General features: G+C 42.7%; 1 protein-coding gene across 1 annotated transcript; it reads left to right on the forward strand.

The window, feature by feature from the left end:
- Positions 1-21: 21 nt before the first annotated feature.
- On the forward strand, positions 22-11,353 carry LOC123723792 (uncharacterized). Its single transcript, XM_045715657.2, has 9 exons — positions 22-735; positions 865-920; positions 1,041-1,659; positions 1,902-1,955; positions 2,463-2,541; positions 2,947-3,154; positions 5,174-5,272; positions 8,832-9,040; positions 9,515-11,353. The coding sequence occupies exons 1-9, from the start codon at positions 632-634 to the stop codon at positions 9,647-9,649; spliced, it is 1,563 nt and encodes a 520-aa protein (XP_045571613.2). The 5' UTR covers positions 22-631; the 3' UTR covers positions 9,650-11,353.
- The last annotated feature ends 4,991 nt before the right edge of the window (positions 11,354-16,344 follow it).

The raw sequence follows: 16,344 nt of genomic DNA on the forward strand, positions 1-16,344 counted from the left end.
AGCGAGTCTGAATATCGCGAGAAGTTGGAGTTATTGTTGTTGGAGTTGGTGGAGTGGCTAGCTGGTTGCTAGTAAGTCGCGTGTGCTAATTTTTTTACGTGAGTAATATGTATGTTGTCCAGTATTTAAAGGACTACATAGTAGACGTTGTGTATGAACGCCAGACAATTTTGAATGGGTTTTGTCACAGTCGGTTGGACTTTGCAAATCTATTCTGTTTTGCCAGTTAGGTAATGTTAGCTAACGTAACTTCCGATTTTTGCTTTCGCGGGTCAGTACAACAACAGACATATGACAGCTTGCTAAAGTTGCATGCAGATGTTTGGCAAGTGTCACACTTTCTCAAGATGCTGCATTCAAACGTGTATGTGATGCATTTAAGTTTGCAGTGTGCCTATGCTTTCATTTAGCTATCGAGCTAGAGCAGGGGTGTATTCACTAGGAACGAAACGGAGAGGGACCTACCTGGATGTGTCCAATATAACATATTGATTTCGCTGTAGAAAGTTGTCCGATGCAAAACGTTTTGGAATAATGATTACACCCCAGATAGAGTAGCGTTGTTTTTGTTTGCGCATGGTCACTGTGAACTTGAATCTATTGTGCATGACAGTGCCAGGCTGCCTGCATCATGTCACTGCTTAGCCTTGTGGATGAAGCCATCAAGTTGTGCAAAGTAGAGGAGACCAAGATAAACGAGAACATCCTTCAATACAGGGAGATACTGCGTTCTTTGTAAGTACAGTAAAACCTCCACGTTCATTGCTGTATGTTAAGCTAGCTGTTAAGTCTAGAGTTGTTCTATATGAGTAGGTAACTCATAGGCCTATGTTATAACATGCTTGCCGTCTGATCATTCACCAGGAGACCACAGCAGGAAGACTGCAAGGAAATAGGACTGACAAATGATGTTGAAAATGGTATTATGATGATCCACAATCTGTTATTTTCTTTGAAAGCCCAGTGTACTAGTAGTAACTGGAAATGGTCATGTTTTTAATATCTACGTTGTCAGCATATTTTTCTCTTTCTCTGTTTAGACCCAGATGTCCAACTGGAGGAGAGACGGGAGATGGAGCTGCTGAATCGATTGCTGGAGAAGGCCCTCAGAGTTCGCGTTGGCACAGCACCCCAAGAAGACCCTCAGAACTGTACAGGACCAAAGAAAGAACCAGTGGACACTACACAGGGCAAGGGAAGGGCTCTGACCCCAGGTGGCGCCAAAGGGAATAAAAATGGCATTAAAACTACCTCCAAACCCATCACGATGGACAAAAAAGAGTCCAAAAAGTATTCTGCGTCCCATCTCTACAGGGGTGGAAGGGGGAGGATGGGTCATCCGGTAGGTCATTCAGGACAAGGCAGGGCAAGCATGATCAGAAGCTCTGTCCAGATCCAGAAACGATCTGTCGTGTCATCAAAGGAGTTTCCACCCCAGTCCTCTGGGAAGGCAGTGAAGCAGGCTGGTCCTCCAGGTCCTTTGTCACATGATCAGGGTCAATCACCACAAGCTTCATCAGCACATCATCAGGTTGAGGTGTCACACAGGTGGTTGTCAGCTGCAGCCACTTCCTTCCAGAACCCTAACGGGGACACGGTGTCTGTTTCACACATGGAGGGGATGCCAAAAGCACATGTAATTTCACCTCCACAGAATGGGTAGGCTGCAAGACAACACTAGACCACTGCTTAGTGAACAAAGTATGTGACAGTGTCAAATTCCTATTCCAGAAGCAACATAGCCAATTAAAATGGAACGTCAAAGTACCGTACTGATATCGTTAAGAAGTTGGCTAGAAACAACTCAACATTTGTGATATAATATGACTAGTCTGTTGTGACAATAAGTAGTTTGAGTGTGGTTTAATGACACTACGTGTTTGATTGTGTTTTTGTGGCAGGGCTCCCACACAGTTGTTAACTAAGTGGATCAGTCTAAGGACCAAACAAAGCAGGTCAGCCAGTGAATCATGTCTTTTGTGGAGGAAATGTCTGACCTATATCATCCTCCATGTAACATTTTCCATCCAGTGTTCCGTAATGCATACAGAATTTTCTGTAATGTATTATGTGTTAAAGGGTACATTCCTGTGTGTCCAGGTGCTATGAGCTAGCTAGGTATCCAAAACAAACGTCCAAAAAGTGATTGGTTTTTTTCTTCTACATGTCTTTTGCATACTCATTGATGTTGAGCTGTGTTTGTTTGGGGAACAAGAAGTAGGCTATACATGTATACCACAGGAGGTTGGTGGCACCTTAATTTGGGAGGACGGCTTGTAGTAATGGCAGGAGCGGAATTAGTGGAATGGTATCAAATACATCAAACACATGGTTTGATTCCATTCACTCCGTTCTAGCCATTATTATGAGCTGTCCTCCCCTTGCAGCCTCCACTGATGTATACTGCTGTATTGGTGGCTGAGACATTCATTTGACCCTTTCAGTTTTTTTTCTACCCTCAGGTTATGGGACAAAGTCCTGGCACTACAATCCAAACCTGTGGCGGAGAGGAGTCACTTCACGGAGAGAGTGAAAGCCACTGTATCCTTCCTCAGATGAACTGAACATTTAACACCCACATATAGCTAAACCTGATTTAATGCACCCTCATGCTTACATCTAGGCATTAATGAGTAGTTAAATAGTGTTTTAATAGTATATCTTATTTGTGACATGGGACCTGCAGAGATATCAATTGTTCAGTTCAACTAGTATAAACTCGTTACTAATTCTCTCACTCCCACTCGTTCACACAGCCTACGAGAGAGAAATTAGCACGGCATCAAATTCAGTGTCTACCAGCGTTTCTCAAAATAACACACCAGATTTTAGAATTCACACACAGAAAATTAAATGTGTGTGCATACGCATGTGTGTGTGTCTTCTAATATTATCTCACAGAGTCTTGTCTGCTTGTTCTCCTTGACCCGTCCCCTTATGGGTCAGTTCCCCAGAGAGTGGCCAACCAGTGGCAGCCCGGCCGACACCGGGGCTCAGGTGGACAGACTGACACAGCTTTGCACGGATCTGAGTCATTGCTACCAGAGTGAGCGGCTTCTGTTGCTGGCTGGCCAGACCTTCAGAACCTCTGGCACTGAGCCAGGTACCAGCCCAGCCAGAGGAGATGCAGAAGGGGGGATGGAAGGAGTGATAAGTAAGAAATAGGAAATTACAGAAGTGGAGGGATGGAGAACTGGTAGGAGATGACAGAAGTATGGGCGATGAGAAAACAAGAGTCTGGAAAGAAAAGCAATAGGGGGTGGAGAAGGGGTCCATTTATCCAAGAACTAAGGATTTAGTTAGCTTAGAAATAAGAACGTTCAGTGTTATTTTTCAGCTCATCACCCCTTAGTCCTCTGACCTCATTAACTGCTGATCTTATTAATTCTGCTGAAGCCATTAGCAATCATTTGACAGAGCTGTTTTTATGCTACAGATAACAATTCATTACAGTAACTTCTGAGTAATGTAAATCAATTAGATATGGAAAAACCTTTTCATTTTTTATAGCACCATTACCAATACATTTTAGATTGATTTGCATTGCGCTTTATCACTGCATTTGTTTAATTTCATGTCCATATACTGAAAGAAGTAATTCTTTGTCAATGTGTAATAATGTAGTAATAATAATGCTTATCTCATGTCTGTTATACATACCTTGCATTTGGAAAGTATTCAGACCTCTTGACTTTTTCCACATTTTGTTACGTTACAGCCTTATTCTAAAATGGATTAAATAGTTTTTCCCCCTCTCATTAATCTATACACAATACCCTATAATGACAAAGCAAAAACAGGTTTTTAGAATGTTTTAGCAAATGTATAAAAAATATGAAATATAACAATTACATAGCGTTCACACCCTTTACTCAGTACTTTCTTGAAGCACCTTTTGCAGTGATTACAGCCTCGAGTCTTCTTGGGTATGACGCTACAAGCTTGGCACACCTGTATTTGGGGAGTTTCCCATTCTTCTCTGAAGATCCTCTCAAGCACTGTCAGGTTGGATGGGGAACGTCGCTGCACAGCTATTTTCAGGTCTCTCCAGAGATGTTCGATTGGGTTAATTGTTTCTCATGGTCTGAGTCTTTTAGGTGCCTTTTGGCAAACTCCTAGCGGGCTGTCAGGTGCCTTTTACTGAAGAGTGGCTTCAGTCTGGCCACTCTACCATAAAGGCCTGAATGGTGGAGTGCTGCAGAGATGGTTGTCCTTCTGGAAGGTTCTCCCATCTCCACAGAGGAACTCTGGAGCTCTGTCAGAGTGACCATCGGGTTCTTGGTCACCTCCCTGACCAAGGCCCTTCTCCCCCGATTGCTCTGTTTGGCCAAGCGGCCAGCTCTAGGAAGAGTCTTGGGGGTTCCAAACTTCTTCCATTTAAGAATGATGGAGGCCACTGTGTTCATGGGGACCTTCAATGCTGCAGTAATTTTTTGGTACCCTTCCCCCAGATGTGTGCCTCGACACAATCCTGTCTCGGAACTCTACGGATAATTCCTTTGACCTCATGGCTTGGTTTTTGCTCTGACATGCACTGTCAACTGTGGGACCTTTATATAGACAGGTGTGTGCCTTTCCAAACCATGTCCAATCAATTGAATTTAAACTATCAAAATAAATTAAGTCGCACACTCCATGTGTAATCTCCCAGCAATTGAATGGGTATTTACCAACGTTTCGTCATCACTGTGCCTTCCACCCTGAGGAAGAACATGGAGTGTGCGACTTAATTTATTTTGATAGTTTGTAGTTTATTCACCGTTAGTCAGCACCTCCACACAAACTATTATTCTGGGTGTATGCCAGCTCATGTTTTTTATCAATCAATTTGAATTTACCACAGGTGGACTCCAATAAAGTTGTAGAAACATCTCAAGGATGATCAATGGAAACAGGATGCACCTGAATTCAATTTAGAGTCTGATAGCAAAGGGTCTGAATTCTTATGTAAAGGTTATGTAAAGATAATTTGCCAAACATGTCTGAATTTTTTTTCTCGCTTTGTCATTATGGGGTATTGTGTGTAGATTGATGAGGAAAAAATGTATTTAATCAATTTTAGAATAAGGCTGTAACTTAACAAAATGTGGAAAAAGTTAAGGGGTCTGAATACTTTCCGAATGCACTGTACATTTATATTTATTCGTTATTTTTTGCGTGTTATTATGTGAAGCAACATGCCAGAAGAGGGAATATGAGTCCTTGCTGATGCTGGAAGGCCTGGAGAAGATGGTGGCAGACCTCCAGAAACATGCTGGGCAGCTGAGAAAAGGTACTAAATCTTGCTTCACTCTATACACACGCACACACACACACATCTCCACTCTCAATGTTTTTCACTGGGACAGTGTAGAGTATAATCAAATGTCGAGAATTAGTTCGCATTTTAACAATCTGTCTTGGAAAGTAGGCATATTACCCTCCAATACCCCTTTACTGACTTTTCCAGGGACTTCACTTGTGGTGAAATTGTGACCCTTTGCAATTGATTCACGCAGCATAATGAGCCTATATAGCATCTCACAGTATAATGCAACATATTCTCCACGACCTTGAACCAATACAATTATAAGCTGAGCTCTCTTTCCCCTCTCACCAATCTCATTGTGACAGTGTGGTGCTGATGGGGGGGGAACTTTTATTTAGAATTGACAGTTTTTAGTGCTCCCAAAGTCTCCAAGGTGACTGGCTAGGGGCCAGATTGTGACAGAATGTTCCAGAACACACACACACTATCCAGAGTCAAAGCCATAGTCCCCACTTAAAATTGAGAGCCTCGACTGGCTGCCTTGCTGGCCCCAGCCTACTCTGACACTCACAAAGAAATATCGAATTTACCTGTAAACTCTTTATAGCAAAGTACATCCTCCTGAATATTCATGACAAACAGATGTGTAGAATTATACAACGGTACATTGTGTAATTATGCAACAGACACAAATGTACATTTGATAAGAGTCATAATTCCATAATATGTGTGACTAGACCATTGTATTACTATGTGGTAATGTGGGACAAGTTAAGAGGGAGAAATGTATTGTTGAGAAAACAGAGGCTGGTAGACTACACATGACCTGACAACAGGAGGGCCCTTCCAAGGCCTCTCTTATCTGGGGAGGAAAGGAATGGCGAGAAACTGCCAAGGCTGGTAGAAAAGTGATAAACCTGTGTGTGTGTGTGTGTGTGTGTGTGTGTGTGTGTGTGTGTGTGTGTGTGTGTGTGTGTGTGTGTGTGTGTGTGTGTGTGTGTGTGTGTGTGTGTGTGTGTGTGTGTGTGTGTGCGTAGATGGGGTTATAAAGACTGTTCAAATTCTGGTTGACTTTAGACGTTCTCTGAATAAACTACGAACCTTTCGCAGAATCTGAGTCTTTGCCTAATTATTATTAAACCCAGGGTCTTACAAACCTCGGGGAATTAGTCAAAGCTTAAATGATTATTAGTTATCATTGGGATTGAAAATTCTCGTGACAACATTGCGCCAGGTTTCTGTCTGTAGGTAATTTACTGCTTGTTTATACAGAGTTATCTTCTCAGTTTCACTCTCCTTAACACACAGATACTAATGCAACATGGAACACTGGGTACTCCTCACAATTTCTGAAGTCCGGTGTTCATCTACATGTGGGAGAGAAACTGGAGGGAGGGTTCACCTGGTCCTGGCAGACAGGCCAGCATTTCACAGACACTAATCATTCAATGGAATGCAGGCTGTATGTTTTATCGCCAAGACATTTTAAATCAATTGCCAGCGTTAAGCCCCAGAGGCCCAACTCAATCACACAAACACAGATGAGAGAGTACTAATCAAAGCTATTCGATGCATAAACACTATTAAAACATAATCTTGTCATTTTCTACCATAGATTACAGCTATGAGTCTTTCTGGGAGAGTCTCTAAGAGCTTTCCACATCTGGATTGTGCAACATTTTCCCATTTTATTTTTTCAAAATTCTTCAAGCTCTGTGAAATTGGTTGTTGATCATTGCTAGATAACCATTTCAGGTCTTGTCAAGTAGATTTAAGTCAAAATTAACTCGGCCCTCAAGAACATTTTCTGTCTTCTTGGTAAGCAACTCCAGATTTGGCCTTGTGTTTTAGGTTATTGTCCTGCTGAAATGTGAATTCATGTCTGTGTCTGATGGAAAGCAGACTGAACCAGGTTTCCCTCTAGCATTTTGCCTGTGCTTAGCTCCATTCCATTTATTTTTTATCCTGAAAAACTCACCAGTCCTTAAATTAAAAGCATAACCATCACATGATGCAGCCACCACTATGCTTGAAAATATGAGAGTGGTACTCAGTAATATGTTTGGGGCAAATACAATACTTTGTATTCAGGACAAAAAAGTGAATTGCTTTGCCACATTCTTTTCAGTATACTTTAGTGCCTTGTTGCAAACAGAATGGAATATTTTTATTAGGCACAGGCTTTCTTATTTTCGCTGTCAATTATCTTAGTATTGTGGACTAACTACATCTTATTGTTGATCCATCCTCAGTTTTCTCCTATCAAAGCCATTAAACTCTGTAACTGTTTTAAAGTCACCATTTGCCTCATGGTGAAATCCCTGAGCAGTTTCCTTCCTCTCCAGCAATCGTGTTAAACACTATTATTGCACACATAGTGAGTCCTTGCAATGTATTATGTGACTTGTTAAGCAAATGTTTACTCCAGAACATATGGCTTGCCATAACAAAGGGTTTGAATACTTATTGACTCAAAAGACATTTCAGATTTTTTTTAATTAATTTGTAAACAATTTTTACATTATGGGGTATTGTGTATATAGGCCAGTGACAAATCTAAATTACATCCATTTTAAATGCAGGCTGTAACACAACAAAATGTGGAAGAAGTCAAGGGGTGTGAATACTTTCTGTAGAACAATTATACAGTTCCTATCTTATCTCTAATCTACATTCTGGTATTCATTCTGAAGGAACTGTATCATTCTTATAATTGATCTCTAATCTATATTCTGGTAGTCTGATTATTATGCAGCATTTTATTTTGGGACAATTCAATTCAGTGTAAATGTCCAACAATAGAATGGTACAGTGATGCTTTTGTTGCAGCATTGTCATGAGTCAACAGACAACAGTATGATGAGCAGATTAATTCTCAGGTCACGATCCCCCAATGGAGAAATGTGCTCCCTGAGAGTCAATCTTCACGCGGACACACACTAACGAGCTAATTCCCCTCACTGTCTTGACTTATGGATAATGAAAATAGAAACCGTCAGAGTAACACTGGATTTATTCTTGTTTCCTTGGGCTCCTTTTGAGATCTTTGTGTGTGTGTGACGGTGAGGCTCCTTCTCAGGTCCCCCTGTGTGAATGTGACGGTGAGGCTCCTTCTCAGGTCCCCCTGTGTGAATGTGACGTTGAGGCTCCTTCTCAGGTCCCCCTGTGTGAATGTGACGGTGAGGCTCTTTCTCAGGTCCCCCTGTGTGAATGTGACGGTGAGGCTCCTTCTCAGGTCCCCCTGTGTGAATGTGACGGTGAGGCTCCTTCTCAGGTCCCCCTGTGTGAATGTGACGGTGAGGCTCCTTCTCAGGTCCCCCTGTGTGAATGTGACGGTGAGGCTCCTTCTCAGGTCCCCCTGTGTGAATGTGACGGTGAGGCTCCTTCTCAGGTCCCCCTGTGTGAATGTGACGGTGAGGTTTTAAAGCCATCAGTCAGTCCATCCTTGACGGCGCGCAATGCTTGGCTTGTCCCCGCTATTTAAAGCTGAGGGAGCAGCAAGCACACAGGAGGCGCAAACGTTTTCGGCTTCGGTTGCTCACGCTCCTCTCACTCTAAAAATAATCACAATTTTTTCGACCAGAGCAGGAGGCATGGGATCGATGGGGGAGGCTGAAGGGGGAAGGAGCAGGCGCGTTCTGCCCCGTCAGGAGTAAGGGCGAGTGGGGTGACCTGAGTGGGGTGACCCCCTTGCCCCCCACCCTGACCTACACCAGCCAGGCAGAGCTCCAGGAGGTGGAAAGGCTGAGGTTGCGAGTAGAGCTGCTACAGCAGGAGGTGCACCTGCATCAGGTAAGAGGCACATCTGACTCATTTACACACACACACACACACCTGTATCAGGTAAGAGGCACATCTGTCTCATACACACTCCTGTATCAGGTAAGAGGCACATCTGTCTCATACACACTCCTGTATCAGGTAAGAGGCACATCTGTCTCATACACACACCTGTATCAGGTAAGAGGCACATCTGTCTCATACACACACCTGTATCAGGTAAGAGGCACATCTGTCTCATATACACACACACACACACTTGTATCAGGTAAGAGGCACATCTGTCTCATACACACACACCTGTATCAGGTAGCTAATAACACACCCTTTGCATATTTCTACCAAGAGCCATGCCATTACACACCTGTGCCATGTTAAAAGGAAAAAGTTGATTTCTCCACAAAGGTCAATATTGAGACAGATTTTGCGTCTGTGTGTATGTATGCATTAGTCACTTTTTTGGTGTGTGTTCTGTTTCTCTGACAGGCTCTCTCTGACACCATGGTCATGCCCTCCGCTCCTGGACTACCCAACCCCGCCGCGCTCCGTGACATTTACTCCCTGCTTGGAGAGGGAGGGGTGATGTTTCCTACTCTGGTTCTGGACACAGAACCTGACTAAAGGAACAGGTCAAATGAACTGAACAGGCCAAATCACCTGGGTCATGTTTATTAGGGCACACAATGCAGCAGAAAACAAAAAGGAAAGTTTCTAATTGGCCAAGGCCAGGTAGCCCCTCCTGTCTCATTCGGTGTTCTTCCATTTGGTGCCTAATGAACACGACCAACAAAGACTATTGAAGAATAGACCAATGAATGGAATGTTTGATAGTGATATGTTTAATGGTGATAATAGGTCTCTGAAACCTCTCCTTTTAATAAAACAGAATGAGTCCTTCAAAGAGTTACCCCCAAACACTCACACACACACAATCTCTCTCCCTCTCACACACACACTCTCCCTCGCATACACAAACATTTGTATAGTCAAAGTTGTATAGTCAAAGTTACTTTCTTTTATACAGGACACTGAGAACAGAGGAAGAAGAATGGAGAATCTTCTGAAAAGAGGGATTTTTGTGTGTTGGGAATGTCAATCTGTGTATTTGGAGGGATTGAGCATTTTGGTTTTACATGGTTCCTTTTTATATATTGTAAGACTCTTATAATTATATTATTGAAATTGATGGATATTGAAAAAGTTACTTTGCATTTTTCATTCGGTAGTCTATATCTACAAATGTGTAATAATTTTAGTTGAATAATTTAAGTAAAAATGTTGTAGGTCAACTAATCACTGACAGATGCTGTGATTTTATATTTGTCAGCAGGTGGCGCTATACCCATGACGCACCTTTCAAATCAAAAAGAGCCTACTTGCGGTACATTAGTACTTGTTATACAGACTACATACAGTACATTAGTACTTGTTATACAGACTACATACAGTACATTAGTACTTGTTATACAGACTACATACAGTACATTAGTACTTGTTATACAGACTACATACAGTACATTAGTACTTGTTATACAGACTACATACAGTACATTAGTACTTGTTATACAGACTACATACAGTACATTAGTACGTGTTATACAGACTTCATACAGTACATTAGTACTTGTTATACAGACTACATACAGTGCATTAGTGCTTGCTATACAGACTTCACACAGTACATTAGTACTTGTTATACAGACTACATACAGTACATTAGTACTTGTTATACAGACTACATACAGTACATTAGTACTTGTTATACAGACTACATACAGTGCATTAGTACTTGTTATACAGACTTCATACAGTACATTAGTACTTGTTATACAGACTACATTCCCTCTTATCTAATGCATGTTAAGTTTTAATTTTAAATATCAAGTACACCATTTTTTTCCCCCCGAAATGAATACTGTGGTTAATACAACGGGGAGCACTGTGGCTAATACAACGGGAAGCACTGTGGCTAATACAACGGGAAGCACTGTGGCTAATACAACGGGAAGCACTGTGGCTAATACAACGGGAAGCACTGTGGCTAATACAACGGGAAGCACTGTGGCTAATACAACGGGAAGCACTGTGGCTAATACAACGGGAAGCACTGTGGTTAATACAACGGGAAGCACTGTGGCTAATACAACGGGAAGCACTGTGGTTAATACAACGGGAAGCACTGTGGCTAATACAACGGGAAGCACTGTGGCTAATACAACGGGAAGCACTGTGGCTAATACAACGGGAAGCACTGTGGCTAATACAACGGGAAGCACGGTGGTTAATACAACGGGAAGCACTGTGGTTAATACAACGGGAAGCACTGGTCTCTATGTGCAGAGTTTGCTCTTATAAGGCAGCAAATAAGGAGGCAGGTGACTCATTTGGGAAAGAAGGCCTAAACTAACTCTGTCCTTCTGGTCTGTTGGGTGGTGTGGAAGGAGAACAATGTAGGATATTCACTATTATCCATCCTGGCCCTGGGCTGCATTCAAAACACGCCAGGGGTACTGTGAATAGGACAAGCAAGCAAAAATCCAGTGGGGAAAAACTTGGCAAAACAGTTTAATGACGGTTGGGGAGGGCTGAAGAGGTAGATCAACAGCATGAGCCTCACCTGCCCGGCCAACACGCCACCGGTCGATAGGTGGTGTAGGTACGAACCAGTGGAGGCTGCTGAGGGGAGGACGGCTCATAATAATGACTGGAACGGCGCAAATGGAATGGCACCATGGAAACCATGTGTTTGATGTATTTCATTCCATTCCACCTATTCCGCTCCAGCCATTACTATGAGCCTGTCCTCCCAAATTATGGTGCCACCATCCTCCTGTGGCACGCACCAAGTGCCAGTCCCAATTCACTCCCTACCTCTTCCCCTTGGCCCTAACCTAATCATTTGATGTTTGCAGATGTTTAAAGTGTAAGCAATATGGTGGCTGCACCACCGCTTCTCTTCCTATCGAGACCCTTCAGATCGGCCAACATTGAAGGGTAAGGCATGCGGGACCAGCTGTCTGTGTTCATCTCCACAAACTTGATCTGTGTCTTTGACTGGCCAGAATCCATGCCTAATCTAAGAGGAATAGCCTCTGTCTGCTGGTTCTTACATTTTGACTGACATTCCCATCCTGTCTGCTTCTGGCTCAGATTTCTACATCATGTATGGGTCTGGCATGACCACATCTAATATTCTATCTATCTATCTGATCCTAGGATCTGTTGTGATAGAATATGAAGTGATGGGTCTGTCAAACTAATTTTATTTGTCACATGCACTGAATACAACAAGTGTAGACCTTACATTGAAACGCTTACTTAACCAACAGTGTAGTTCCAAAAAGAGTTAAGAAAATATTTACTAAATAAACTAAAGTAAAGCACGATAAAAAGTAACACAATAAAATAACGAGGCTATACACAGGGGCTACCGGTACCGAGTCAATGTGCGGGGGTACAGGTTAGTCAAAGTAGTTTGTACAAGTAGGTAGGGGTGAAGTGACTATGCATAGATAATAAACAGCGAGTAGCAGCAGTGTAAAAACAAATGGAGGGGTCAATGTAAATTGTGCGGTGGCCATTTTATTAATTGTTCAGCAGGCTTATGGCTTGGAGGTAGAAGCTGAGCCTTTTGGTCCTAGACGACGCTCCGGTACTGCTTGTTGTGCGGTAGCAGAGAAAACAGTTTTTGACTTGGGTGACTGGAGTCTCTGACAATTTTTTGGGATTTCCTCTGATGCGATATGAGAGATTATGAGGGTGGGTGTGAGAGGTAGCGGGGGCCTAGAGAGGATAAAAAGGGCCAATTCAATGCTTGCCCAGTCTACCCACAGTCAAATGACGTGAAGATGGCACAAGCTGGTCCAGACTGGGCGACAGGTGGCGCCGGGTTTACACAGCGGGTCGTGGGTGAGTATGCTCTGCTGCACCAGACCTCACACACACACGCACACACACCTCCAGGGTGACTGAGTCACCAGGGGAACAGGTTCCATGGAAAGCTACTCAGATGGATGTCAGCTGGGGTGAGCAGGTTTCTCACCAGAAACAGACAAAGAGACATAATAGCATGCAGCAGGATAGTAGTCATGGTGACACAAGGGTGGTGTTCAGTAGGCACAAAATGGAAGAAAATGGGGATCTTCTGTTTTCCATTAGATAGCACAGCCACAAAGTCAAAATTGGCTAACACAAATTAGCTTTTTGGTCTTAACATAAGGCTAGAGTTAGGAATGTGGTTAATGTTAGGGTTAGGTTTAAAATCCGATTTTAATTAGAGAAATTGTACAAATAGGCTGGGTTTATGACTTTGTGGCTGTGGTAGTTAGTGATGACTTGCTCTTCCTTACCAACAGCTCTACTCTGATAAACGGGTAATTTTCCTCTGCTACAGTAGAGTGATGAGGGCACTGATCATTATTCAATTAGAAATGATTCTATCAAGTGCTAGCTCTGTCACAATCTTCTGTATCTGTCATGGTATTCATCAGAGCTCTTTTACTACTACACACATTATCTGACAGAGTGCTTTTATGGGCCCGTTTGCCATCCCTAACAGAACATATTGTTATTATTTATTTAGTCATGATGCTACCGTATATCAATCCATTATTGAATGGGAAACGCTCCCAACCATTTTCTCAAAGCGTCCACTGTGATTTATAACTATGTCTTTCTTAATTGCCCCTGGGGGGATAAATACCGTTTTATTGAGACAAACTATGTGTCTGTATAATTGTGGTTGCCAGTCCCTGTGTGGGAAGGGCTGGATTCCCAGCAAAAGGAAGGGTTCTGTTTTGATAAGAGGTTGTCTCAGTTTAGGCCAGGGCGTGTGAAGAGGGGAGACAGGAAGGTACTAAGCGGCAGGCATTAATAATGTCAACATAAATTTGCAACACACAGAGGTCCCGGTGAGCCCACACAACTCAGCCTTCCTGTGTTCCTGTTTGCCTGACACAAGTCCCGCCCAGGTGACATACTGTAGTCTTCAGCAATGTCCTAGTCTTTACGTAAAGGGCAATTCTGCAACTTTTCAACCTCATATTCATTATTTTCAGCACCATACCAGTGTCAACATGCATTTCTGTGATTAAAAAGATAAGAGTTCTTAAAAGATTCTTCTCTGTGACATCACAGGGTAGGATTAAAGAAAAACAACTTGTTTCTAGCCAGTTAAGGGTATTTTCTTGCTCCCCACGTCACTGCGAATCTCATAGTGTTTGAAAATCACTATTTCTTTTGATGCCATCGGGTAGAACTGTTACACTTTACTGTATATTTTTACTACAAAACTTAGAAACTGGTATTGTGCTGGAGATAATGAAAATGAGGTTGAAAAGTGGTGGAATTAAATTGTATTTGTCACATGCGCCGAATACAACCGGTGTAGACTTTACCGTGAAATGCTTGCTTACGTGCTCTTAACCAACAAACGCATTTAGCTTAATAAACTAAAGGAAAAATAGTAACAAAATAAATGAACGTTTAAGTTTTCTGTGTAACTGTTTTATATTCCTCTTACTCAACTGTTATCTTTCTCTCACTCCCTCTTGCTTTTCCTTTTAGTAATTTCAGCAAGGGGACAACTGAAGTTGTTTGAATTTAATTCTCCTCTACTCTATTCTTTCTCCGCCTGGCCCTTTAATCTATCCATCCTCTCTGTAATTTGAATGGGGGGGGGGGGGGGCAGATGTACAAAACCTATAGTGCTTTATAAACTGCCGTGTCCAAGTACACAACCACAGAAACCATGCTGTGTTACCAAGAATCCACCTCGCTTTTCATTGAGCCTTCTTTCTCCTCTCCCTCCCACTCTTCTCTGACGCCCCCGGCCCTTCTCTCCCCCCTTCCATCCCCCTCCTCTCCTCCTAAATCTCCTGTATGTCTTTCTCTGTTGGTATTCAGTTACAGCCGGCAGCTAGTGTTGAGTCACGCTGTTTCATCAATTACCCCTCCAGCAATGTTTATTATTTGATTTCCTCCCTGACCACCCTGCCTGTGTGTGTCAGTTTACTCCGTCACAGAGAGCTTTTCAACAGAGGGCAGGGAGGAACATCTTAATAAAGGTTCAATATTGTCAGTGTGTGTGTGTGTGTGTGTGTGTGTGTGTGTGTGTGTGTGTGTGTGTGTGTGTGTGTGTGTGTGTGTGTGTGTGTGTGTGTGTGTGTGTGTGTGTGTGTGTGTGTGTGTGTGTGTGTGTGTGTGTGTGTGGCTCTATTCCCATGTCCTCTTATTTCCTTTCAGACTATGGAGGAACATATATTCCACAACTCTCTTTGTTTATGTTGAAACCAAGGAGGTTTGGTTAATAAATAATACTAATAGGTCTTTGACGGTCCCCTCAGTAAACCCCCTTCAGGTTGTTGTGACCAGTGGAGGCTACTGAGTGGAGGACGGCTCAGAATATGAGCCGTGTTTGATGTATTTGATACCATCCCACCGATTGCACTCCAGCCGCTACCACAAGTTCGTCCTCCCCAATTAAGGAGCCACCAACCTCCTGTGATTGTGACCATAGAATTAGTTGTATTTCTATGTTGTGGGTGATGCCCTCCGCCTCTCTGGTAGTCTGGTAGGATATTTTGTTAATCTGCCGCCAGACTTGAGAGAGACATGATGACAGGTAAAGAATGTAGGTGGACTTCTATTCAATGGCTGACATCAATAATCAGTTATCCCCGAGTCTATGAACTGGTTCTCATCAATGGCTGACATCAATAACTAGTTATCCCCGAGTCTATGAACTGGTTCTCATCAATGGCTGACATCAATAACTAGTTATCCCCGAGTCTATGAACTGGTTCTCATCAATGGCTGACATCAATAACTAGTCATCCCCCTGTCTATGAAATGCTTCTCATCAATGGCTGACATCAATAACTAGTCATCCCCTGTCTATGAACTGGTTCTCATCAATGGCTGACATCAATAACTAGTCATCCCCCTGTCTATGAACTGGTTCTCATCAATGGCTGACATCAATAACTAGTCATCCCCCTGTCTATGAAATGGTTCTCATCAATGGCTGACATCAATAACTAGTCATCCCCTGTCTATGAACTGGTTCTCATCAATGGCTGACATCAATAACTAGTCATCCCCCTGTCTATGAACTGGTTCTCATCAATGGCTGACATCAATAACTAGTCATCCCCCTGTCTATGAAATGGTTCTCATCAATGGCTGACATCAATAACTAGTCATCCCCTGTCTATGAAATGGTTCTCATCAATGGCTGACATCAATAACTAGTCATCCCCTGTCTATGAACTGGTTCTCATCAATGGCTGACATCAATAACTAGTTATCCCCGAGTC

The sequence above is a fragment of the Salmo salar genome, chromosome 03 (genome assembly GCF_965601325.2).
Source record: "Salmo salar chromosome 03, fSalSal1, whole genome shotgun sequence".
NCBI classification, from domain to species: domain Eukaryota; kingdom Metazoa; phylum Chordata; class Actinopteri; order Salmoniformes; family Salmonidae; genus Salmo; species Salmo salar.

What these genes read in the sequence shown, in the direction of transcription:
- LOC123723792 (XM_045715657.2), top strand. Translation starts at nt 632, where the DNA reads ATGTCACTGCTTAGCCTTGTGGATGAAGCCATCAAGTTGTGCAAAGTA. An exon ending in GACAAATGATGTTGAAAATG is followed by an intron (nt 921 to 1,040) that starts GTATTATGATGA and finishes TTCTCTGTTTAG; the next exon opens with ACCCAGATGTCCAACTGGAG. An exon ending in TGCTGGGCAGCTGAGAAAAG is followed by an intron (nt 5,273 to 8,831) that starts GTACTAAATCTT and finishes TTTTTCGACCAG; the next exon opens with AGCAGGAGGCATGGGATCGA.